We start from the raw sequence: 26278 nt of genomic DNA, 5'->3' as shown, positions 1-26278 counted from the left end.
TTTATTGTATCACTGAATAAGGTACTGAACAGAGGGCTTTTGCAGTCTGTGTCATTCTCAACAAATAGTGCAATTAGAGACAGAATAAAAATGGCGCTAACTAATAAATCACATCTCCCCTCTCACAGAAACTACGCTGTATAGACTTAAGCAAAACCATATGTTGCACTGAAACACAGTATCTAACTAAAAACCATTGTCCAATTTTTCAATTAGGAAATAAGTGTTTTTTATTACATTTGAAATTCTTGATGTTATTATGACAGATCACAAAGGCTAACTTAAAATAAAAGACTACCAAGAATTGAAACATGCCATATAATGAATGTGTGAGTTCGTCTGCCACCTCAAACGCAAACAAGAAGCCATAAAATTCAACCAAGGGTTGAAACGTTTGTGTGAGTTGAGCAAGTCAGTAATGAGAAGTTCCATCAGAACAATAAATGACACCCTGTTGTGAATGTGTTAAAACTAATAGTGAATGTTGTTATGACAGTTTCAGATGTTATGGAATTCGATTGAAGAGAATTAACATTTCAACTCAACACTTGTCGGTTGCTTTTGTCTTTGGGTCGCGCGATCTTTTATTAATACCGCACCAAAATGCCTTTATAGCTGATGTCTTGTGTAAAACAAAATTCAGTTTGTATGTATTGTAACAATTTAAAAAAAACTTGAAAAATTTATAAGCGTATAAAAGGATATCGCCTGTAAATCGTTGACGTGCCAGCAAAATTCTCAGACATGCCACCTCTGGCACGAGTGCCATAAGTTCGCCATCTAGGGTTTACTGTATAAAGTGTTTATTGTTGAAAATTGTCTTCGTTTTCTGCCAGGAAAGTGCATTTAAAAGCATAAGTGTGTTATTCTCAAGCAGAGCAGTTTATTTTCTGGTGAGTTACATACATATATAATGCTTTTTTTTAATGTAAAAGTTTATTTTTATTGTAATGGCCACTAAAACTGCAACGAAAGGGAAAAAATCAACATTGAAGAGGAAATTCATTTCTCTCGAAGAAAAAATTAAAATCTTGGATCGGTTGAAAATTGGAGAAAAACCAGGAGTTGTTGCAAGGACTTTGAATTTAAATGAATCAACAATTCGAACAATCAAACAAAATGTACATAAAATCCAAGAAAGTGTTATTGCTGGGTCAATGGTAAGTGCAAAGTGCGTTGCTCGTGCTTGTGATATTCTAATAGAAAAAATGGAGAAATCTCTAATGATTTGGATAGAAGATTGCACTCAAAAGAAAATTCCTTTGGATGGACACTTATTAAGCAAAAAGCTCTCAAAGTTTATAAACATTTAAAAGAACTTGATCAAGATTCTTCAGACGAAATCTCTCAGCATGGATTTTCTGCCAGTAAGGGTTAGTTCTAAAACTTTAAAAAGTGGTTTTCTTTGTATAATCTTAAAATCCAGGGAGAATCAGCATCAGCAGACGTTGAAGCTGCCCGGAAATACCCAGCAGAACTTTTAAAAATCATTAAAGAAGGTGGTTACAGTGCAGTCCAGATGTTCAGTGTGGATGAATCTGGGTTATATTGGAAAAAAATGCCAAAACACCCCTATATTTCGAAAAATGAAAGATCAGCTCATGGATTCAAAGTTTCCAAAGATAGAATTACTCTACTGTTTTGTAGTAATGCATCAGGTGATTACATGACAAAACCCATGTTTATTAACTGATCTGCAAATCCTCGTGCAATGAAAGGGCTCGACAAGTCCCATCTACCTGTTTATTGGCGGGCCAACAAAAAGGCATGGGTTACAGCTAGCATGCTTGAAAATTGGTTTTTCAAGTGTTTTGTACCCGATGTAGAAAGTTACACAAAGAAAAAGAATATGGACTTCAAAATTCTACTAATTTTAGATAACGCACCAAGCCACCCAACAAATTTAAGCTATCCGAATATTAAAATAACTTTTTTGCCACCTAATACTACTTCACTTATTCAACCACTCGACCAAGGAATAATATCAACATTTAAGTCATATTATATATTCAGCGAACATTTCAATTAATTTTGGAAAAAATGGAATCTAATCCAAACCTGACACTGCCTCAAGCGTGGAAAGAGTTTTCAATATTGAATTGTGTAAAAATTATTTCTCTGTCCATTAAGGAATTACAACCCTCTATGCTGAATGCTTGCTGGAAAAAAATATGGCTTGAAGCCATTCTGGAACAAAATTTCGTACCTCCAGTGGATGCCGAGCTACGTTGTATAATAAACGGCACACACATTTTTGGTGGAGAGGGCTTTTGCGATATGGTTGAAAACGAAATTAGTGAATTAATTGATGGAGATACAGATTTTAAAGAGGAGGTACTGGTACAATTAATAGATGGTGGGCAAAGTTCTGCCGAAGATTCTGATTGTGATGAATCCGTTAAAGAATTCGATTTAAAGAAATTAGCAGAAGGATTGGACTTGGCAAGAAAGTTAGGAAGTTATTTTACGGATAATGATCCCTCAATGGAGCGCTCGGGAAAATTCATGAGACAATTGGATATTTGTTTAGTGCCATATTATGAACTTAATAAAAAATTGCAACATAGTGGAAAGCAAAGTCTTATTACTGACTTCATGACTAAACCAGCCGAAGTATGCAATGAGAATTATATAAATGATGTCCAAGAGATTTGAAGTGGCGACGACCTCTTTCCACTTAAAGAACATCTACGAAATGTTATTTCTGAAGACTGTGATGACGATTAAAATATGCGCTTTATTTTATTGTGTCTAAAACATTTATGCTTTATGTGCAATGAAATTTATGTACAATTTGTAATTTTTAGAATTTTATAAGTATATGTCATAGTTTATGTTTTCTTAACTTATATGAATTACCTGAATTAAATAAAAATATTGTTTTTGTTGGATATGTCATTGTTGTTTATATAATTAAAAAAAAAAACGATTTCGGAACCTAACCCTACTTTTTCTATGTGATCTATGTCTTGTATAACGCGGCATTTCTATGGAACCTAACATCCGCGTTATGCGAGGGTTACCTGTGTATGTATATATATATATTGAAAAGCAGAGGTGAGAGGGTACATCCTTGTCGTACTCCTCTTGATATATCTTTCCATTCTGAGATGTGTTCTAATTTAACTGCTATTTTATTTCTGTATATATTTCTTGAATGGATTGTAAAAGTTGGTTTGGTATATTTAAACTGGTTAATATTTTAAACAATTTTTGTCTACTAATTTTGTCAAAGACTTTTTCATAATCAATAAAGGAACATGTCACACTCTGTAGAATAGAAATTCTATTAACTAAATAAACCTAAAAAAGTGGACGACATTTAATTTTCCAGCGATTGTTGATAAAACTCAAGTGATCTTGAATCAAAAATAAAGAAGAGCATTCTCTATATTTATATATCCTTATAAGGACTGGCTTAAAGGGGCAAAGCAAGTATGCTTTTCATCTTCCCGTTATCTGTAGAGGACAGTGTAGAGATAAGGTGTTATGCGAGCACATCTTATTCATGTTTCTCCAACTCTGCCGTATGCTTCATCCTCATTTTGATGTATGTATATATGTATGCATCAAGGCCAGTAGGGAGGTTAAATTACTAAGAATAATTTACTCACTGTTTTGAATAGAGTATTAGTTGAATTGAATAAAAGAAATTGCTCTATCATGATATTTCTAGACTTTGCAAGGCATTTGAAATGATGCTGCACAGAACACTATTGAGAGCAAATGGGGATAAATAGAAGATAGTGAAACACATAAGAAGGTGGAAGGTGGATAGACAACCAAGAGTAGTATATGGTGAAACAGAATCCAAGGAATGCTAGTGATCAGTAGTATGCCAAGGCTCTGTATTTCAGCCATTGCTCTTTGTACATTAATATATATAGGGAGTGATTTGAGGGGGAAGATTCAGTTGTTAATGATACATAAACTGGAGATGGTAATAGTTAATAAATGTAATGTAGAGATCCTGAAGGATGATTTAAATAGACTAACATTATGGACAAAGGTTGGTTGTAAGTTTAATGGAAAAGGTGCAAGGCCCTTTGGGATAAAAGATTACAAACTATGTATTAAGTTAATGGAACTGGACTTCAGGTCTTTATCAAGCTAGAAATGCAGGTGAAGTGATGATAGAAAGTTGACTCTCAGGAAATTGAACTTCAGAGGACATACTGCCAATTGAACATTAAAAGTTCAAGGGATGATTTGGATGTCGAAGAACATATTGGCATATAGTGATAGGGAATTTATTGTTTATAAGCTACATTGCCACATGTTTAGTATTCTGCACCTATTTGGTCACCTGGATTTCTTGAGAATGAGGAAGTGGTGGAAAAGATCCATAGGCTAATGACCAAGATGGTGATAGCTGTGTGGAATGCTTCTTGTGAGGCTAGACTTAAGGTTTGTGGGTTACAAAATTAAAGATACAGGGTGTTCGGGATAAATTTGACATATTTATAATTAATTATATTTTTCCGTAAGTTACATGTATTAACACACACTTCTCTTCATTTAAAAGTTTGGACCCTTCTTCATTCATATACAAGATGTCAGAAAGGATGGATAGCTGGAACCCACCTGAATCATGGAAGAGAATAACTTGTATCATGATGATTCGTGCCCGCCATCAAAATAAGGATATTACGACTGCTGCCCAATGCTCCCTGAATACAGTAAAAACAATCAGGCATGAACTAGAGACTTGCAATGGTGACTACGAGGATGTAGCAAGAAGAAAGATCCCTAGCAGACGATCTGATTGCGTTCGTACAGCAGAATTCCTCGCAAATCTGCAGGAACAGGTGTTGAAGAACCCTGGCATTGGAATTCGGGCTTTGTTCGTGGAGTTGCTAACTGTAGTCAAGCCCTGGATAACAAGGGTAGCCAATGGTAGGCCGTATGTATGGCAGCAGGATTCGGCCCCTTGCCACACCTCTGGGAAAAGTCAAAAATGGTTGTCTGAAAATTTCTACGACTTCACCAGTCCAAATGTTTGGCCTCCAAACTCCCCAGACCTTAACCCCATGGATTATTTTGTATGGGGCGCAGTTGAAAAAGACACCAATCGCACTTCCATTAATACAAAAGCCCAGTTAATGGATAAAATTAAAACAGTTTTTGCGGCCCTTCCCAGGGAGACTGTAGCATCAGCTTGTTCGAGGTTCCGAAGCAGAATTGAAGCTGTGATCGATGCTAATGGTGGTTATTTTGAGTAAATCTTGTTGATAGTATTGTAATTAACTCTGCCTGTAATGTTTTTTTGTCAATTCATTAAATTTAATAGATACAAAGAAGATTTTCTTTTTCCTTACGAAACTGTCAAATTTATCCCGAACACCCTGTATGTATCATTTAGGAACATTTATGAAGTTTTGAAATAAAATTTGGACTCCACCAAGGAGATGCCCTTACCAATCCTGTTTGATATTTCATTGAAAAAAGTTATTTAAAACCTCAATGAATGAAAATGAGTGGGAACAATATCCTGTTGACTTAAACCAATATTGTTATCCTTGGAGAGATGCTCATCAGGATGTGATACAAGCTGCATCTAATTTAACCAAGGAAAGGATGCCTGTGGATCTTGTCATAAACCATGAAAAGACCATATTTTCATTTCAAGGACCTGCCAAGACTGATCCAGCTTGGTTGTTGAAAATTACATCTTTGAGCAAGTGGATAATTTTAACTATCTAGGACCAACTGGTTGTAAATATGCATCAAGAAATAGGAGAGAAAATTGCAAAAAGTCAGTTGTGGATATTTTGCGAATTTACAACTCCTGAAGTCTAGCATATTATCAAGGGGGAAAAAAACTGTTTAAGCTATCTATGACCAACATTAACATATGGTTGTGAAACATGATTAACAACAACAACAAAGGGAGATAATAGAATACTTATCACAGCTGAAAGAAAAGTACTGAGAAAAAAAATTTGGACCATCTTACAATCAAAATATTGGACTATATGAAACATAGTGAGAAATATGGAATATGTTTCAAAGACCCCACATCCTATCATTTGAACATTCTAACAATAAGAGAATTGAGTGGTTTGGTCACTTTTGGAGAACAGATGACATTTAATCAAACAATATTCACAACTAGAATTGACAAGAAAAGATTTACAGAAAGAGACCCCAAACATGATGGATGGATGGATGGATTTGGTAATGAAAGACTTAAGACAGCTGGATGAACTCTTTACACCAGGTGTAGTTTATGACAGAGACAGATGGAAAAATCTAGTGATAGCAGCATTAGACCTAAATGGTCCATTAAGTTGTTGAAGAAGAAAGGTTACAAAGTTTACTTGATAAACAGATAGGAGGATTTTGTAGGATTGATGCAAAAGAAATTTTCCCTTACATGAAAGGAAGGGAGAGAAAAACTTACCCCTTACAAGTCATATAAGTGTGTGGTTTGCAAGGGCATGAAGACTAGAATTTTTGCTTGGATAATGATAAGTAATAGTTGAATACTTTATTAGCGATAATAAAATTAGTTTAATCCTTTATCCAAGTGTGAGCAAACAAAGTTTGCGCCTGAAAGTATCTTCAGGAGTACCTTCAGTTCAAGTACCTTCAGGTCCTGAAGATACTTTCAGGTGCAAACTTTGTTTGCTCACACTTGGATAAAGGATTAAACTAATTTTATTATACTCTAACCAAGTGAAAAATTAACTTTCAACACTTTATTAGCGAGTGGATTTAAGGAGAGATATAAGTATTGTGAGAATTGTTAATCCCATGTTGCATCTTCAGACTCCATGTCAGTGGTTGTACTATAATAATAATAATATGTTAATCTCTCAAGGGTTTAGTTATTTGAAGGTGAGATAATTAAGAAATTGTTGTAATAATCTGTATATAAATAAAACAGTGTATACAAACACTTATGTATGCACACACAGAAAAAAGAATTAAAACAGTGTGTTTACTCCTTTCATCAAACTACAGTCACTGCTTCAATTCATTAAACTAAGACAGACTCCTCTGAAATATCCAGTACTTTATTGCCTATGGTCTAACTGCAAGGCTCCATACTTGGAATACTCAGAGAAATGTTTTGAACAATGTTCTGAAGAGTATGCTAGAGACCTGGAATACAGAACTGTGAGACCACAGCTCTGTCGTCATTAATCCACACAATGCCTCGATAGAGGGAATTCCAATGAAAATATTGGAAATTATCTCAAAATCTTACATGCTGCTATGACAAGACTAGAAATAAAAATCTGGGAATCTCTGGAGATATAATTAGATCTTGTACATCTGAATATAAATCCTAGCATTAATCCATCTGAATGTTTCCTAGACATGACCAGCTAGATATGCAAATTAGTGCACACAACATGTACAACAATTGAATCATACATAATGCCATATTTTTTCCCCCATGCTAATCTTTTTTAGTTACTACTTAATATTCTTCGCAACTGAAGTCCCATATAGGCGATCCATAACTTGTCATATTATAGACAATTAAACCAAATTTTTAAGTAAAGGATTTAATTTTACAGCTGCACTGGGAAAAAATCTCATATGCTCAGATAATGGCAAACATGGAATTCATCAAAAATTACCACAAGTTGAAGGAGATATCAAGCTCTCCAAGAAGAAATAGGAGATAGAATTTAAAACTTAACCAAAACATAGTAATAGTTAAAGCAGACAAAGGCAATGCCATGATGATCATGAACTTGTATGCCTATATTGAAGAATCCTACAGTATCAATAAAAACAAAAAAAATGTAAGTCTTCTAGATAGCATTACAAGTTGACCTTTTGAAATCAGTTCTTTTTTTTTTTTTTTTTTTTTTGCAAACACCAAGACTATACAAGATGAAATGCTTGACAAATTGTTGATCACTGATTTCATCTTGTCGTGGCAGGAATACATGTGGGTTGATTGAGGAGCAAATCATCTTGCACAATTTGTTGTGCTTGTTTTGTGTATTTATTTCTGTTTTTTTTAATATTTAGCTTGGATTACTAAGAATTTTCTTTTATCCATTGATGATCAGTATAAAGTTTTCATAGAGTAATGATTTCAATCATCATTGAAATTATCCACCTTTTCATTTTTTTTTTTTTTTTTTTTGTCACCAGAACATATGCAGTATTTTGTCGATCAATAGATGCAGTCTACTTATAATGCATACAATTAATTTATAGTCACGAATAAATGAATTTTTATTCACTATGTCTGTCTGTTTTCTCCAAAGACTGAAATATGAAAATATTCATATAGCATAAAAAAAATTTCCATCCCCAGAAGACATTGTACTCAGAAGCAAGAAAAACAAAGCAGTTTCATTGTATCACTAAATATAGTACAGGGAGATTTACAGTCTGTGTGCTATGTTTAGCAGCAATTAGTGTAATTAGAAACAACTGGGATGACTTCATAATGAAAAACATGTCTCATCTTACTCTCATGATGCTGTAAGCAAAACAGTGTTATTTTAGTGTCAAACATATAACTAAAATCACATTTGTTCTAACATGTTCTTTCAAATTTCGATTGCTTATAATATGTAGTAACAACTGGTTATAATGCAGTCAATGAGTGCAGAAAGCAAACTATTTATATAAAGCAAATAAGGATATATATATATATATAAAAAACTTGAAATCAGTTCAAATTGCATTTGAGATTTTCAATATCATTAAGACAGTTCATCACAAATGCTAATTTTACAAATAAAATTCTACCAAAAAATTTGCCACTAACATGCTGTATAAACTTTGTGAAAAGGCACCTCTCAGATGCAGAGGCATCTGAAAGGTATTAAAAAACCTGTGAAAGTAGTCAGGAACATTAAAAACATCAGCTGTATTATGAATGAGAATCTCTAGAACAGGGGTTCCCAACCTTTTTGTTTCCTAGAGCACATTCTAAAATACCGATAGGGCGACAGGCACCATCTATTTTTTCAAGCAAATTTTTTGAATTCTTTTGTTAAATGAATACATACAAAGTTTACATTATAATTAAATGTTTGCTTACTTAAAAGTTTACATTATATAAAAATTTAAATATATATATATGTAAGTTAGTGTGATCTTTGGCATTGCATTTCATTAGCCAGTGCTTCATAAATTAGGAGAATATGATGATATTCCAGTTCTTAAACTGGAATGAACAACTTCGAATGCGCGTGTACTTTACATTGTACGTTTAATACTCGTCATGTGTCATATAGCATCCCATGAATTGTTGCGTGATTATTTCAAACTATACAGCACATGGTTGAACAGCGGCGGGCACACACAAATTAGTTGACGGGCGCCATGGTGCCCACGGGCATAGGGTTGGGAACCCCTGTTCTAGAACATGTAAAACATTTCAGCTATTTAGGCATAATTTTAGTGAAGGGCAAATTAAATATGGAAATAGACAACAGAATTAGCTAAGATGTTATGGGAGTGAGTCAATTGAATAAATTTGTATGAAATAAGAGAGAAATTAATCATGACACTAAAGTAGCTGTACAGGATATGTTCAAACAGACTTATGAATCTGTGAGCTAGTTTAGAAATAAAATATTTGATCAAAGACTGGAAACCACAGATATTAGAATTCTGAGAGAAAAAAAATAGCAGATGGCAGAATCATGTTAAAAATAAATATACTAGGAATTAATTGGCATTATGAATAAAGTTAGCACATTCCTAAATGGCCTGAATGTTTTAGTGATCATGCTACCTGAATCTCAGGTGATCTGTTTACTTAAACAGAGTGGGAGATGAAAGGTTACTAGAAAGGGTTTTGATATGGTCTACCCAGGATCCAGGTAGATTGATGCAGTTAGAAGTTGCCTTAGAAGACTATAATATAATGTAAGATTTTGTAATATTGGAGTTAGGTAATGTCAGGTAATTGGAGTCAGGAAGACAAGTAACAGACTAATTTGGAGGAAAACATTGTCAATAGGAAGTGAATAATGTAAACTTTTCATGTAATACTATTGTAGTATCCTGTATATATGATCATTCCTGTATTGGCAAAGTTTTCATTCTCTCTATATGTGGGTATATACACCATACACACACACAGTAGATTCTGGTTAATTGGGACTAGACCATTTTAGTCTAATTAAACGGCTACCCCAATTATGCGAAGTTTCATGTTAATAGTTAAAAAGATATAAAAATGCAAACTAGTATTTCACTGAGAGTGAAATATGTATTTAAGTTTCCTTAAACATTAAAATTCTTGCAACAGAGCCAAGTTGAATATCTCCAATTTTGGTATCAGGTCCAATGCCACTTTTCTTCATTAAATGTCAACAGTTAGAGAACAAAGCTAATGAGTTATTTACAAGCTGTGGTTTGGCATAGTATGATCTTTACTCTCCTTGTACCAATAAACCTTAAACCCAACCATTTATAAGTGATTACCTTAGAGGGGTAATCTCAGGTGCTCTAGTCTCCTATTCAATTAAATGGCATGTTGTTCCAAATTTGTTCTTTTTGTTCAAAATAAATGGCTGTCCCAATAAACCAGTGGCCCAATTAACCTGATTCTACTGTATGCATGCGTGCACACACACACACACACACACAGAGTTATAATAATTTAATGTAAATAAAACAATATACAAATATTTGGTGCAAAAGCAAACATTTTTGGCTTTGAAATGATGTTGGATTTAATATCCACTTAATTTATATAATTTTGCATCATTGAAATGAAGCCTTTGGCTCTTTATTTTAGTAAATACTTTATACACCAACCGAGGGTTTCTCTTAGGAAAATACACCTCTCCGACACTTCAAGTTTCTTAGTACTGAGAGTTTTTGCCTTATCTCTGACGAAAACCAATGAGTTTGATACAGCTGTCAGACTAGTGAAACCTTTCAAAATGGACCAACAGAAGGCAATATATGGGCGCTTTTAACATTCGTGCTTTTCCTATTAGGTTCGGCTAGGGCAACTCATATCATTAGGCAAGATGTTGTGATTCACACATGTAATAGCATAGCAGTAGTAGCTGACATACCACTATGTAGTTAATCAGGATGAAGGAAAGTTCCACCACCCATGTTATATCCAAATCTGCAGTGTATATCCTTGCATTATGACCAACCACCATTGTAATATTAAAGAATGTGAAAAAGTTGCACTTCTTTTAAATACCCACCAATAAAATATTGAGAATTTTTCTTTATGATAGAGCTGAAACTTCCCTGATAATGGCCATAAATTCAATTTAGCACTACAGTTGAGAAAATAAAATAAATCAGTGATTGTTATGTAAATTTTTATGAGAAATGACTCCTAACTTACAGCTTTTCATGAGCAGAGGCTTTCTAGAGACTGCAAATTCCTCAGTGGGATCAATTGGGAATCTAATTAAAGAATGACATTGTGATTTCTTTTTATTCTAGATTGTACAAGATGATTTTGTGGACATGAGAAAACAAGATTCATCTGTCACAGCAGATCATCTACATTTATTATTAGTGTTAGCAAGGTATGCATATTTTTTTTATATCATACTAGTACTTTTTTTGTGATTGAAAAGGTTGTTTTATAACACAAGAAAGAAAGAGACAGGAGGATGCAGAATAATACATTTAACATTTTAACTACTAATTGTTAATTGGAATTAATGTTTATTAATTACATACAATTTTGCATTTTGAGTAAGCTCTGTAGTTTCAGCAGTATTTTAACTGTTTGTTTCCCTCATGGACACTTAAACATTAATCTAGTTAGAGAAACTAAACACACACACACACACACCGACACAAAATAACTTGATGTTATGCAGTTTTTCAAATAACAGTTTTAAGTTCAGATTCTTAGTGATAATGATTTAATATTTTGCCATCTTTATTAGCTTCATCCTCCTGTGATGTTTCTCTAGTCATTCAGTTAGGCTTCTACGAATCAATACTAAGAATAGCATTGAATCATGTTAGTCTTTATTATCAGTTTATATTTTACCATCAAGTTAAGAGTGTTAGTTGCAATTCTTAAGTAATCCAGATGGAATGCCCCTCATTCTGTATATTTCTGTGTCCTTAGTTCATCGAGAGGCTTTTTCATTTATAATAATATAGTTTATCAGCTTAATTTTTTGCTTTTCCAAAAAATATTTGGAAAAGTAGAAAGGTGGAGTTCTTATTTGTTATTAATACAATAAATAAGTTAATGAGCAAGCAGATTCTTCCTTCCCTTGTGGATTGGGTGCAGGATTGATATTAAAATAAATTGACTGTTTATGCTTAAAAAGGTGGGATTTAAATTTTTTATTTTATTGTAATGGATGATTGCATCGAAAGAAGGATTTGGCACTGTTCACTGCCCAGAAATTAAAATAATCTTTATTTTTGTTTGCACAAAATATTTCTGAAATTTAAAAAAAAAAAAAAAGGAGAAAACATAAAAATAAAAGAAATGTTCAGTGTAAACGGATGCAAAATTTATTTTGCAAATATGAATAGTTTTCTATGAAGAATATTTTTTTCAGTGTTTATGGTTTGCAATAGATGTTTGCAGCAGATTTTGATATAAGAACATTTAGGAATAGCTATTGTTGTGTCCCAATTTACGATTTCTACTCTAATCTTACAAATTCCTTTTTATCTATATTCTTCTAACCTTTATGCCCGAGATTTTACCAAAACTTATACCAATATCTAAGTTATTGCTCCCCGTAGTACCCCTAATATTTGTATTTATACTGCGCCTTTTGGGATATTTAGTTTAGGATATTACATACATAAACAAGGAGAAAGAACTCAAATATATCTGAAAGTGTAACTATTGCAGTCGTGACACTTAACTCGATTCTCAACTTAAATTTTCCGCTTGACTAAGTACAATATTTTCAAGTGGTTATCAACTGCACCATTTATGTTGTCATAAATAGGGAGAAAGTCAATCTCGAATATATCTCTTAGTATTTAAATATTAATGCAGTCGTGACTCTTAATCTCTTTCCTCAACATTAAATTTTCCCGCGTGATTAGGTACGATGATTTTAAGCGTGCATTGGATTAGCAATATCAGACAACTCTTTTATCATTGAACAAAAGGTTTATTAAGTTTCTAAACATGGTACAATTCAAATACTAAACTAAAATACTTATAGACTAACATTAAATCATTACAAGCAATATGGCTATTTGTGATTATGCCGCCATGCACATTAATTCATAAATTCACCTGATGTGAACAAATTAGATCAATTCACACTATCTGATTTTTCATACTGAAGTAGATTAACAAGTTATTCACTGCTAACACATACTTGTGACAATTCAATTATTTTATACATTACATTAGGCATTCAATCCTTAGGATACGTAATTACTTAATTCACACTATTCCGTTATACCGTTTGCACTAACACACAATTATGTCATTTAAATATCTTGTGCAATATATTAGACATGCAAAAATACCTTAGGACTCTTAATCATTCACAAATCTTTAACACTAGTCAATCTACACATAACACATTCTATCATATACTAAAGTCCTAGTATAACTTCAACAGTTCTATATTGGAATCACGATACTTTTCACAGACAAATTTCTAGCTAACATAGGTTATGATTTACAGTACCTTTCTTGAGCTTTTCGTATGGGCCTTTATTCTTTTCCAAACGAACCTTTGGTATAACTTCTCGTAACTCTGGAATACTTTAACACACATATATTTGCTCTACTATCAGCAACGAGGACATCGATCTCTTTACAGCTTTCTGCTTTGCGTAGTTATCACTAGCGTCGAAACGAAGAAGATCCCTCCTTTTCTAGGACTCTATGGCAATTTTTCCTTTGCTTCCTACGCGGGAAAACGGGAATCGAAATCCCGCTCACTTTCGTTTCCGTGTTGTGACGAGGAGATATCATCCCTGTCGCCACTCAGGAAAACCCCATGAACTCCACCGGAACCAAAACCAAACTCCAAGGCCAAAAGCGACTATCCAAAAAAAGCCCTCTCCAGGGGGTTACCAACCCTTTTATAGCTGCTCCCCTAACAGCACCATTTCTTACTTCCTTTCTCCTCCTTCTACTTGTTTTTTTAATCATCGACCAATTAGGGTGGCGTTTTCCCGCCAAACGTCATTTGATCGGCAAGCCCGTTCTCAATGTTTCAATCCGGGGATCGGCGCTAAGCGATAGCTTTGCTTTTCTTGTGCTAGCCTGACTTAATCCCCTTTCAAACCTTTTCTATGAATTCTACTTAATAACTTAATCTCTCACATAACGTATTTTATGACTCACCCCTTTCTACTACCCCTTTCTAGGGTAACTAGTGGTGTACTACAAGGATCAGTGCTTGGTCATCCGCACGGTTAGCCTAGTGGCTATGCGCTTCGCAACCATATGCCTGGGAAAGGAGTGTCCTGGGTTCGATTCCCGTCGCCGATGTGAGGAGTGTCAGGATCTTCCTCAGCCATAGCCAAGTTAGCTGGTCTTGGGCATGGACAGCAGGGTTTTGTCCCCCAGTTTATCTGGGGTTTTTCGTCCCACAAGCAGGCAAACTGGCCCCGTGAACACATGGATCTACATCGATAAATACCTAACCCCCATGAGGGGGAGGGGCTCAACTCACCCCAATAGGGATGGGGAAGAAAAGGGAGGAATCTCCATATGAATAAATAAAATAAAGTGCTTGGTCCACTGTTATTCAATCTATATATTAATGATATTGGGAAGGATTTGATAAGCGACATACAGCCATTTGCTAATGATGCAAAGATAGGTAGGGTAATCTGGAATGCAGCTGATATGCAGTACTTGCAGAAAGATTTGAATATACTGGAATTGTGCACATGTGAAAATGGATGTCAGTTCAATGTCAGTAAATGTAAAGTTATTCATTTCAGCATGATTAGATATCCAATGTTGTATTATATTGGTGTGGGATTATGCTTGAAGAAACTGATGAGGCTAGGGATCTTGGAGTGGTAGGAGATGGCAAGTTGAAGCTTGGGGCCATGTAGCAAAGATTGCAAATACAACTCAAAAGATAACTTTATTATCTTTTGATTGAGTTATCAATTTGGTAACTTAATCAAAAGTTAACATTAAAATAAACGAACATTCACATGTAAAGATAAGGATGTCATTTTGCCTCTTTACAAGGCCTTGATAAGACCTCACTTAGATTATTGTGTGCAGGTCTCCTGGTTTCTCTTGTGATTCTGATATTGGAGAGAGAGGGTGCAAAGGAGAGTATTAAAAATGATATCAGGATTATGGAATACTGATTATGAAGACAAATTGAGAATTTGCAGACTGCAGACACTAGCAAACAGGAGAAAGAGGAGTCATATGATTGAGACTTACAAACCTCTGAAAGGGTCATCCAGGATTTCCATTGATGAAATTTTTCAGTTTATGGAGGGTGGGGAAAGGACAAGAGGGCATCCTTGGAAGATGAGAATGAATACCGCTAAGCAGGGGATGAGGGCTAGATTTTTCTTTTATATGGTGGTGCGTGGTTGGAATGGATTGCCATTGGATATTGCAAGTGCAATCAGTGTGAATTAATTCAAGAATAAGTATGATAGCTGGTGCATGGAGTATGTGGCCTTCCTCGATGAATCCTTGACTCCGTGGAGGTCTCTCTTAATAATAATAATGATGAGTCATTAGGTAGTCATGCACTGTGTATAGAAAGGAGAGAGAGTTACTTTTTTTTATGTTGTTGTTAAAGATCTAGACCATCATTCTGAGACCAAATAGCCTAACTTCTCCAGATTAACTTTATTGTTATCCTGCTTTTAGAGGATGCCATGTTAGTACAAGTTCTTTTTCAGTTATAATTTGAATTGTTTTTACAACAGTGATCTAGTTAAGTGCTGTGTACTTGTAATAGTTGTATATGATATGATTTGTTTTCTGAAGATGCTTGGTAGAAAACCAGCAAAATATTAGTAAATTCGATAAATGTATATTCTTTTCTCTTGGTGTTGTTTATACTGTGAAGCATGAATAACTCATAAACAACCGAATCCATCACACAAGAGCTCTTATGATTGAATATAGAAATCCCTTATTTTCTATTAAATCATTATACCAAAGCACAGAGGGGGGGGGATAAATTATCCCTGCCTGACCATTATTAAGGCAGCAACACAAGATTCAGGAATGCAAATTCCTGCACATATATATCGTGAAATAGGAAGGATGTTCTCGTTGCAGCAATACTTGAGGGATGGTATACAGAATGACATACAAACTCATCATACCCATAACTTTGTGGCTTTTTTTGCTAAAAACTTTTCACTCTTGGTACTGCTAATTATTTCATAAAGCATGACTGTTTTTGTACTTTGTCCTGACTGGTTGGTTATGTTGCACATGGGCGAACCAGTTTGAAAAGAGTAGTGTAGCGGTATCACTGATGATTTTCATTTACTTGGGATTAACAATACTTATGAGATGACCAGATCAGATTTCACTCAGCTTTTCCTTTCAAGCACCACTGGTACAGAGCTGTCAGGCATTCCTGCAATTACCAGAAATATAAATGATGTGTTGCTTCTAAAGGTCTTTTATCACACAATATTGGTCTTCTCTTGGTTTTTCCTGCAATTTTTGCAGAAGTTTTTTTAATTCTCACATATGTAGGAATTAAACCATTGTTAACTGCATTTAAGGAAGGTAAATCTGTTGACAGATCTATACCTCATTGGTGGACTTCATATTTTCACTAGCTCTTTTTCTCCAACCCAGATCGATCTGCTGCTGGATGAAAGTTTCCCCCAGTTTTTTCCATTCTATTCTGTTTTCACCCTTTCTCATCATTGCATTCCAGCAGTCCTAAAAATTTCATCTTGCCTTCTCTTCCTTGGTGTCCCCCTTTGTGTACTGTCATCTATAGGTCTCCATTTTGTCAATAATTTATGCCATCTTGCAATCTATGTGTCCAGCCCATCTCTATTTTGACATCATCAAACTGATGATGTCAAAATAGAGATGGGCTGGACAATATCTTAAGTAATGACTGAAACATTATTCCACTTTCCTCTTGGAGTAATCAGTAAAAGCTCAAGCAATTGCTGTTGCACCAGAAACCCTTCAAAAAATTCTTCATTCTATCCAGAAGTAGCTAATTCAGTTAATTAAATGACAATCTATTGCAGCCTTATGCCTTTCATATAGGAACTGCCATGGGTGCTGCTCTATCAAAATGAAACATTATTCCACTTTCCTCTAGGAGCCAGTAAAAACTCAAGCAGTTGCTGGTCACCTATGCAATCTGATGATCTTTCTTCTCCTCTTTCATTTCATGTTCCTTTGGAACAAATAGTCTTCCTCATGGAGTTCTAATAACTACAAAATCTAAATTTAGATTCTTCTCTCTTCTTAACCAATATATTGGTTACATGTTTTTATGTTACTTTATTTATTTTTGGCATAATCTGGAAATTTTGTTGTAGAGACCAAAAAGAATACTTTATTGAGCCATTTTAGGTCCCCAGTAAATGAGTTAGTTACCTGACACCAGACTTTAAAATTAATCTTCCACCTAAAGGCAATCACAAACATCCATGCCTACAGTAGGATTAGAACCTGCAGCTTGTTGATTGGAGAGCGAATGCATTAACCACTTGGTCAACCAGACTGCTTGGTAGTGATCCAGAAGTAGCTAATTGAAATTGATAGGCAGCCAGACTCCACCATTCATCATCGTTCTCACTTGCGTACATTTCTCTGATCCAGATGAGAGGTAATTTCCTAATCCTAATTAGTATTTATTATAGTTCGCCCACCATTTCTAGATCCCTTGTTGGATTTGTGCCAAGAATAGTCGATTCATGCTGAAGGGGAGAAAGAAATGAAGGATGTACGAATTGGTCGCCAACATGCGAAATCACGTGCTTTCTTGTCTGTCGCTGTACTAGTACTAGCTTGATTTTTGTTGTTCTCTTTTTGCATTATTTTTTTATTATTAATTTGTATGATGGATCCAGTACAGTCAACAAGTTCTATTGTTACACGTTTCAGTAGCTCTTGCAAAAGAATATTGAATAATGTGCTGACATTCTGCGAAAAAGAATCGTCAGAAGGCCGTCTTCTTGTTCCCCTTTCTCAAGTCATAAAACATGCAAGTGCAATTGCGGGCGTATCGGGGTCGACTGTTAAAAGAATTCATAGGGAATCAAAAGGTGAAGGTAAGCCAAAATTTAAATCTCCTAAAAAAAAAAAAAGCGCCAGAGTAAAACCATCGAAACCGTAACTTTGAATGATTTTGATGTAGACGTTATAAGAAGAGCTATTCACGAATTTTACGTATTCGAGAAAAGAGTGCCAACTGTTCCGAAATTGATTCCTGTGCTTAAAGAAAAAATTAATTTTCCTTGGAAAAGAGAAACTTTAAGGAAAATACTTCATGAAATCGGATTTTGTTTTAAAAAGTCCCAGAATAAAAGGAAACTTATCATGGAGCAAAGTGACATTGTTTTATGTAGAACATAGTATTTGCACGTATTAACACTCTACGTACATTTTTCCAACTGTTATACAAGCAAAATAGTTACACTTTAAAAACAACAATGTTCGTAAAAGAAAAGCTAAATTTTCCGACCTGTAATAATAAACAAACTCAGTTTGTTTATTATTACCTCCCAGAAGACAGACTGATTACCCTATTATCGGAATGGATTCTCCTTTTTCTGACATGCGCAGTAGTTTTGAGGGACCTCAAATCGGTGGGCGAACTATATTAATATTTGTGTGTATTCTGTAGTTGATTTTGCAAGGTTTAAAAACCAAATTTCTCTCTTTCTGGGGAAAAGTCATGGAAATGAAGTTGCCTTCAGAAATCCTGGAGTGCATTATTGGAAGAATTTTAAGCCAATTTCTTGGCTTAAAAACAACTGTTTTTAAGCCAAGAAATTGTTGCAATTGTTTTACATGTTCTTCAATTGTATAAATAAAGATCACTGTCTAGTTTTAATATGGTAAAAAAATAAAGTAATTGCAACACTGTTTTTAAGCCAAGAAATTCCTCCAATAATGCACTCTGAGATTTCTGAAGGCAACTTCATTTCCATGACTTTTCTCCAGAAAGAAAGAAATTTGGTTTTTAAACCTTGCAAAATCAACTACAGAATACACACAAATATTAATAATAAATACTAATTAGATGCAGAGAACCGACCAGAGCTTCTGACCTAATGTCCAATCCTCACCTTCTCGTGGTGCACCCTGTTGGGTATCTACCTGGATACTGAACGAATGAAGATGGGCTGGCAATTTGGAATTTAGCCGACCAAATTGCATTCTTATTGGCGTAAACCAAAATAAAAAATGATGGTACAACATGACAAAATTTCATGCCGGCTGGGGCGTCGCCCGGTTAAACAAGGCCCCCGTTGTTTTCGCCAGGGAACCAGGGCGAACAGCGAAAAGTCAGCTACTGGAACAAATCTGAAAGTACACCCCAACTCAACATCACCAGAGTTAAAGATCAGTACTATCAACGTAAGAAGCCTGAATGGCAAAGAAATGGAGCTAGCTGAGGAATTAGATAAGTACCAGATCGACATAATAGGGGTGACTGAAACAAAAAAGACCAAAACTGGTGAGATCTTTCTGAGCAATAAATACAAAATGTTATATTCAGGCAACGGCAATCAAGAAAAAGAAGGAGTAGCCATGGTATTCAACACTAAATACGAGGCTAATCTTCTTGAATGGCAGGCAGTCTCAAGTAGAGTGATGTGGGCAAATATGAGAATGGGGAACTGGACCATGAGACTTATTTGTGCCTATGGTCCCACAGAAGGTTCTACTAAGGTAGAAATGGAGGAATTTTTTGAGGCTTTAGAGAAGGCAACTGACACAATGAAAAAGGAACAGTTGGTGTCCTTGTTGGGGATCTAAATAACAGAGTAAGATATGATTGTCAGACATACAAAAATATTTTGGGAAAATTTGGAGAAAAGAGCAAAGCTAATAATAATGGCAAATACGTGTTGGATTTCTGCTCAGGACATGGACTGGTTATTACTAACACCATGTTCCAACATAAAAATGTGCACAAATTCACATGGAGAGAAGAGGCTAGGAATAAGAAAAGTCTCATTGACTATGTTATTGTTGATAGTGATGTTTTCTCCCTGGTGCAGGATACCAGAGTGTTCAGAGGATTTGAAATTGGAAGCGATCACTATTTAGTCTTGAGCAGGATAAAATTGAATTTCATATTGAAAAGAATAACATGTAAGAAAGTTTTAAAGCGAATAAAAGTTGAGCAGCTCTCAGATGTGAACTGTAAACTAAAATACACAAAGATTATTGAAGAAAAAATGAAGTTTGAGAACAGGAACCTAACCTTGGCGATTCAGTGGCAAGCCTTGAAGAAAACCCTGATTGATTCAGCCAGAGAGGCATGTGGTGAGGTAATCTGCAAGGATAAAAAAATCGGAACTCCATGGTGGACACAGGACGTTAAAGAGGCAGTGAAGGAAATGAAGAAAGCATATCAAAAGTTCCTGGCAAATAAGTCAGCTTTTGCTCTTAGAGAATACAGAGACAAATGTAAGAAAGCGAAACACTGTGTAAAACAAAAGTCATGGGAGGACTTTGGCAAGAACATAGAAAATAAATATCAAAAAGGTGGTAAGATATTCTGGAGGTTGTTGAAGAAGCTTAGAAATGGAGGAAAGAGTGCTGTAAAAGGAGTTAGAGATGATAAAGGTGACATGAAAACGGGAGAAAAAGATATTCTTGAAGTATGGAGTAATTACTTCGAAAAATTGCTAAATGAAAAAAATACTCAACAGTGGTAAAAAACACTCAACAGGCATACAGTCAGGAATACATATCCATACTTGAAGTAGAAAAAGCCATCAAAGGCTTGAAATGTGGAAAAGCAGCAAGAATAGATGATATTCGACCAGAAATGCTGAAGTATGGTGGTATAAAAGCCTTACAGTGGCTGCACTGCATAGTTCAGAAAGCCTGGACAGAGGGACGAATTCCCAATGATTGGAGTAGAGCTCTCATAGTACCCATATATAAAAAGGGAAATAAAACTGAATGTGAGAATTACCAAGGTATTTCCCTACTGAGTGTTCCAGGCAAGATCTACGCAAGTATACTTGAGAAACGGTTGAGAAGAATTGTGGAAGAAAAGCTTGGTGAAGAACAAGCTGGATTCTGTCTAAATAGAGGCTTTCAGCATCAGATCTTCACTTTACGACAAATAGTTGAGAAAGCATGGGAATATAACAAAGATCTGTATTTAAGTTTTGTCAATCTGGAAAAGGCATATGACAAGGTGCCAAGAGAGAAGCTATTCAATACGCTACAGTTATATGGTGTCAATGGGGCATTATATCAAGCAATACTTAGTCTGTATTTGTGTTGTAAGTCAGCAGTTGAAGGAAGTACAGAAAATACTTCATAATGCGATCCATCTGTATGGATCACATTATGAAGGAAAGTGGTATAAAACATGATATCAGAATTGGAGATGTTAATTTCAGCTCTTTGCTTTATGCGGACAATGTTATACTTCTAAATAAATCCGCTACAAGTTTGCAAGATTCCTTGACTAAATTGAATAACTGTTGTAATAGATATGTTATGAAGGTCAGCATTAAAAAGACAAAGACAATGAAAATAAGTAGAACTGTTAAAAATGTCAACTGTGTTGTGAATGGGAAACCTGTGGAACAAGTAAAACATTTCAGCTACTTAGGAACGATTTTTAGTGAAGATGGTAAATTAAAGATGGAAATAGACAACAGAATCAACAAAGTTCGTATGGTGGGAAATCAATTGAATAAATTCATATGGAATAAGGGAGAAATTAGTTGGAACACTAAATTAGCTGTATACAAGACAGTGTTCAAACCAGGTTTAACTTATGGATCTGAGAGCTGGGTCAGAAGTAAAACAGTTGACCAAAGACTGGAGACCGCAGATATGAGAGTCCTAAGAAAGATTAGAGGCATGAACAGATGGCATCGATGGCAATATCATATTAAAAACGAGGATATTAGGAAAGAACTTGACATTGTCAGCATCCAGGAATGCGTTAGCAGAGCTAATATCAGGTGGTTTGGTCACTTAAACAGAATGGGCAAGGAAAGATTAGCAAAACAAGTGTTCTCTGCCAAGAAAATGACCCAGAGGAAGACCAAGATATAGGTGGATTGATACGGTACAAAGTGCCTTAGACGATAGAAATATAAAATCTGATAATATTGGAGTCTTGACAAGTAACAGACTGATTTGGAGGAAAATTGTAGATAGGAAGTTAGTAATGATGTAAATTTTTTATGTAGAACTATCATATCCTGTCCCTTGAGGGTACACGTCAGGAATTTGATGATGATGAAAAAATAAAGTTGCTAATATTCATTTCTTGCTTAATTTCATTTTGAAAGCTGTTGTTTAAAGTGAGTAGTTTAGTAAGTTATGGTGTTCACACTGCAAGAGGACAATCGACCAATTAAAGATTTGATAATGTTTTCAACATGGAAAAAACACATTTTTCATGTTAGTTATTTCTAATATAATTTCATGTTCGTTAAATCCAAATTGCTCATTTGTTACACTTCTATAACATGAATTTTGATTTATTTTACATCTCTTTATTCTTAATGTCAAAACATTGCATACAATTAACACACTTTATTTATTTAGATTAAACCATTCTCTGAAATAATAGAATCTTTCAAAAATTGTAACTGAATATGAGCTAAAGCTGCATTAAGTATTACTGTCATTTTGGTACAACTACAATGAAACTTAATGGTTTATCAATTTTTATGACGTGGTGATATATTGTATTGAAAGCTAAAAATCTGTAACCTGAACTAGTTTCATTTTGGAAGCATTTTTATCTTCCAAAAAAAAAAAAACTTGATCCAGTTATTATCAAGTTTACTGAGGTATATATTTCTGTGATTCCTGAAATATAAGAGGCTGCATCATTATTGATGATGAATGTTGAAGAATTAGACATCATGCATATAACTTTGGATAGATTATTGCCATTCAGTATAGCAGGATATTTCTTTTTTAATTCAGTTAAATTTACCTTATTTTTTGGCGTTGTGAGTTGGTATTAATTGTAATAATTATTTTAAAATAATTCAAGAAGAGAGAGAGAAAAAAAAAAAAACTTCCTGAAAACTTAAAAGGAGAGTACATCTGAGATAAATGGAACATCTCACTTTCCTTACCTTTCTTTATTTTTGATATTGAGGTTAGGAAATGTCTGTCTTTTAAGTATTACAAGTGAAGCAAAACATTATTTACACATTTCTAATCTTCACTGAATAAAAAAATTAAAAAAAAAGTACTGAACTAAAATTTAAATTAAATTTACCTGATATCTCAAATAAGTCACATAACTGGATCACTGTGGTCTTGAGAACTTATGACATTTTTTAAAAAAATGTTCTGTATAGTTAAACATTTACATCATAAATAAATTTGCTTTTTTATGTACATCTGCAACAGTTTAAAATGAGTTGTCTATTTCCTTTCCATTTTCATTTACTTTTGCAGCAATCACAAAATAATTTTTGTGTTGCTCCCACCCATGGAAGGTTATTTGCAAACCTGTAGTACATTTTGTACCGTGGATGGGCTAAGGATTTTCTTTCTGTTTTATAAATTTTATTATTTTTTATTTATTTATTTTTTGTATGTTAAATTTATTTTTTTACATAGTCTCGAAACCCTGCTCTAGAGACCAAACAGGGAACTTTATCAAGCCACTTCAGGCCTCCAATAAGCAGAGTGGTGGTTTCACACTAGGTGATGAAATTCATCTCCCACCTAAAGACACTCACAAACATTCGCATGCACAGTGAGATTTGAATCCACAGCCTGTTGGTTGGAGAGTAGGTACACTAATCACTCGGCCAGCAAAATCAGATTTGGAAATGAGCATAACAAAACTGGAAACACGAACATTTGTAATAATGAAAAGGAAATCTTCAGTCTGCTTTTTCATCTGCCTAAAAGTACAGATGACATTTTTATGACTTTCTTTCACTTTTATTTAATGTACATGGTTCTTTACATCCTTGTGACAAAATATCTTTTCCTATCAAACCAAATAGTTGGGTATAAAATTGTGTGATAATGAACTTCTTTCTCTTGTAGCCTTCTTGAAAACCTCCTAGCTTAAAACGATTTTTGGACAGTAGTAATTTCTGGAAGTGACACTTACAGAAATCACTCTTTCAACTTTTGGGTTATTTTTATCAGACTGTTTGCTATCATTGCTTTGTTCACTGTCTTCACATTTCATTTGCATTTTATCACTACCATCAAATGCCCTTTTTACAAAAACCTTTAAAAAAAAAAAATTAATTATTCAGCATCCAAATAGCTGTACATACCATATTGGGGATGAGAAAGATTCCTGGAGCACGAAGATCCTGAGGACACTTAAATGTGAATTTTCTAAAAGTCCAATAGTAGCAGAATTGCTATTATTTTTTATTACTATATATGTTTTTATTTGTTGGTGTGATACAGTGTTTTAGACTATAAATATCAGTATCCTAGCCTTTTGACAAGCCGATATTTAACAATTCTTTTAACTTTCAATTGGAAATGCAAATCAGAAATCGTAGAAATTTATGAAAAAAACTGTTGTAAATGTGGTCAATATCTATTTTATCAATTTTATTAATATTAAATGATGTGTTTTTAAAATTTAAAGAAAACAGATTGTTCTCATCAGAATCTTTTATTGAGGGCTTTTCAGTTGAAAGTGAGTTAGCTGGATATCATGTGATATCCAGCTAACTTGTGAATTAGCATCATGATTCACATTCTGACCGGAAAACATGTTACCATACAAAAATGTATATCATGAATGGATTGGAGTTGAATGGATGTGTAGTGTGTCCTCTCATAGAGAATGTTATTAACAGTTTTCAGGTTGTAACCAGAATGTCAAGAATCTGAAAACTGTTATTAACATTCTACAAAAAGCAATAGATGTCTCTGTAAACATGCAAGAAAACATTAACTGTAAAGGTGGGTCACATTATCATTCATCAGAATAATCACAAATAAAATAGCTAGTCTATTAAAACAGTGTGACTTTAAAGTTGTTTCTCACCTATTTTAATAATAATAATAATCTCCATGACAATCTCATGTGGTACCATGTTATGTGGAACAAATGGGATATTGAGGAGAAATCACTTGAAAGAACATATAAAGAGTGATTTAAAACAAAGTGCACATAAATCAGTCCTACCTTATCATACTGAAGGGGTGGGGGGAATCATGTAATTTGGAAATTCCCAAGAATTCCAAAAAAATTAAATAAATGCACAGTTATAAAGATGATGTTCCAACAACTTATCTATTTATGCCATCTCTCATTTTTTTCTTATAATTAAGTCTAAATTGCTTCTATTAAACATGCTGTTATTAAACAAACATCTCCACAGTATAAGAAAAGAAAAAGAAAATATTTTAATGATTATTTATTCAAGGGCTCTGATTTTTTATTTTTATTAAAGGACTCTGATTTTTTAAAAATCAATATGTAATAAGGAACAAGTTACTTGATCTCAGTGTACTTGAATTATCAAATGACAACTAAACAGTTTCATATTCATAACAGTTTACATGATGAAATGGCTTGTAAAAACATTTCATCATGTACACAGTTCTTCAGTGAAATGGAATGATTAGGAAAAAATAATTTGATTTTCTGATTTTTTTTTCTCCCTTCCCTTTAACTCTGTGTTTGTGCATCCTTTGTATTTGAAGCACATTTTAGACCCACATAATGTGTAATTTCCCCATTTCAAATAAGCTATACACATTGTCAAGATCATAGTTTTATCTTTAATATAAATATGAGCTATTCTGGAAGTAATGCCTCCAAAGTGATAGCTTTTCATCCAAAAGATATATGCCAGTGAAATAAAAAATAATAATAAAATCAAAATAATAGATGAAGTCCCTACTTTATTTTGGTAGGATGTCTACCACTGTATTATAGAATTTTCAGAACCATTTTCTTACTTTGTTTGGCTTTTTTGTCATTTTCAGAATGGATGGCCATGATATATCATCAGTTTAGTAAATAAGTCTGATGGAGCAAAATCTGGGCTGTAGGGAGGATGTTCTACAACTTCAAATCCAGTCTCTTTAGTAATCATTAAAATGGGTGTGCTTACATTATACTATTGCAAAAATCAGTGGCTATTACTTGGCATAAACACAATCAATTCATTTCCTCTTTATCAAGTTCTTCACATAGTTATGAGAATTTATTGTTGTTCTTAAGGACAG

General features: G+C 34.1%; 1 protein-coding gene across 3 annotated transcripts in view; it reads left to right on the top strand.

Moving 5' to 3' along the window:
- Positions 1-26278, top strand: part of LOC150106270 (mini-chromosome maintenance complex-binding protein) — a 219422-nt gene that overhangs the window by 190955 nt on the left and 2189 nt on the right. For all 3 annotated transcript variants that reach the window (XM_090392291.1, XM_090392292.1, XM_090392293.1), the window contains exon 11: positions 11404-11489. In XM_090392291.1, the coding sequence (XP_090248417.1) occupies positions 11404-11489 (86 nt within the window). The remainder of the gene's footprint in view (positions 1-11403; positions 11490-26278) is intronic.

Source organism: Typopeltis vanoorti, chromosome 5 (assembly GCF_054136105.1).
Source record: "Typopeltis vanoorti isolate ZY-2024b chromosome 5, IOZ_Tvanoo_1.0, whole genome shotgun sequence".
Classification (NCBI taxonomy): Eukaryota; Metazoa; Arthropoda; class Arachnida; order Uropygi; family Thelyphonidae; genus Typopeltis; species Typopeltis vanoorti.
This window is presented reverse-complemented; position numbering and strand designations above follow the sequence as displayed.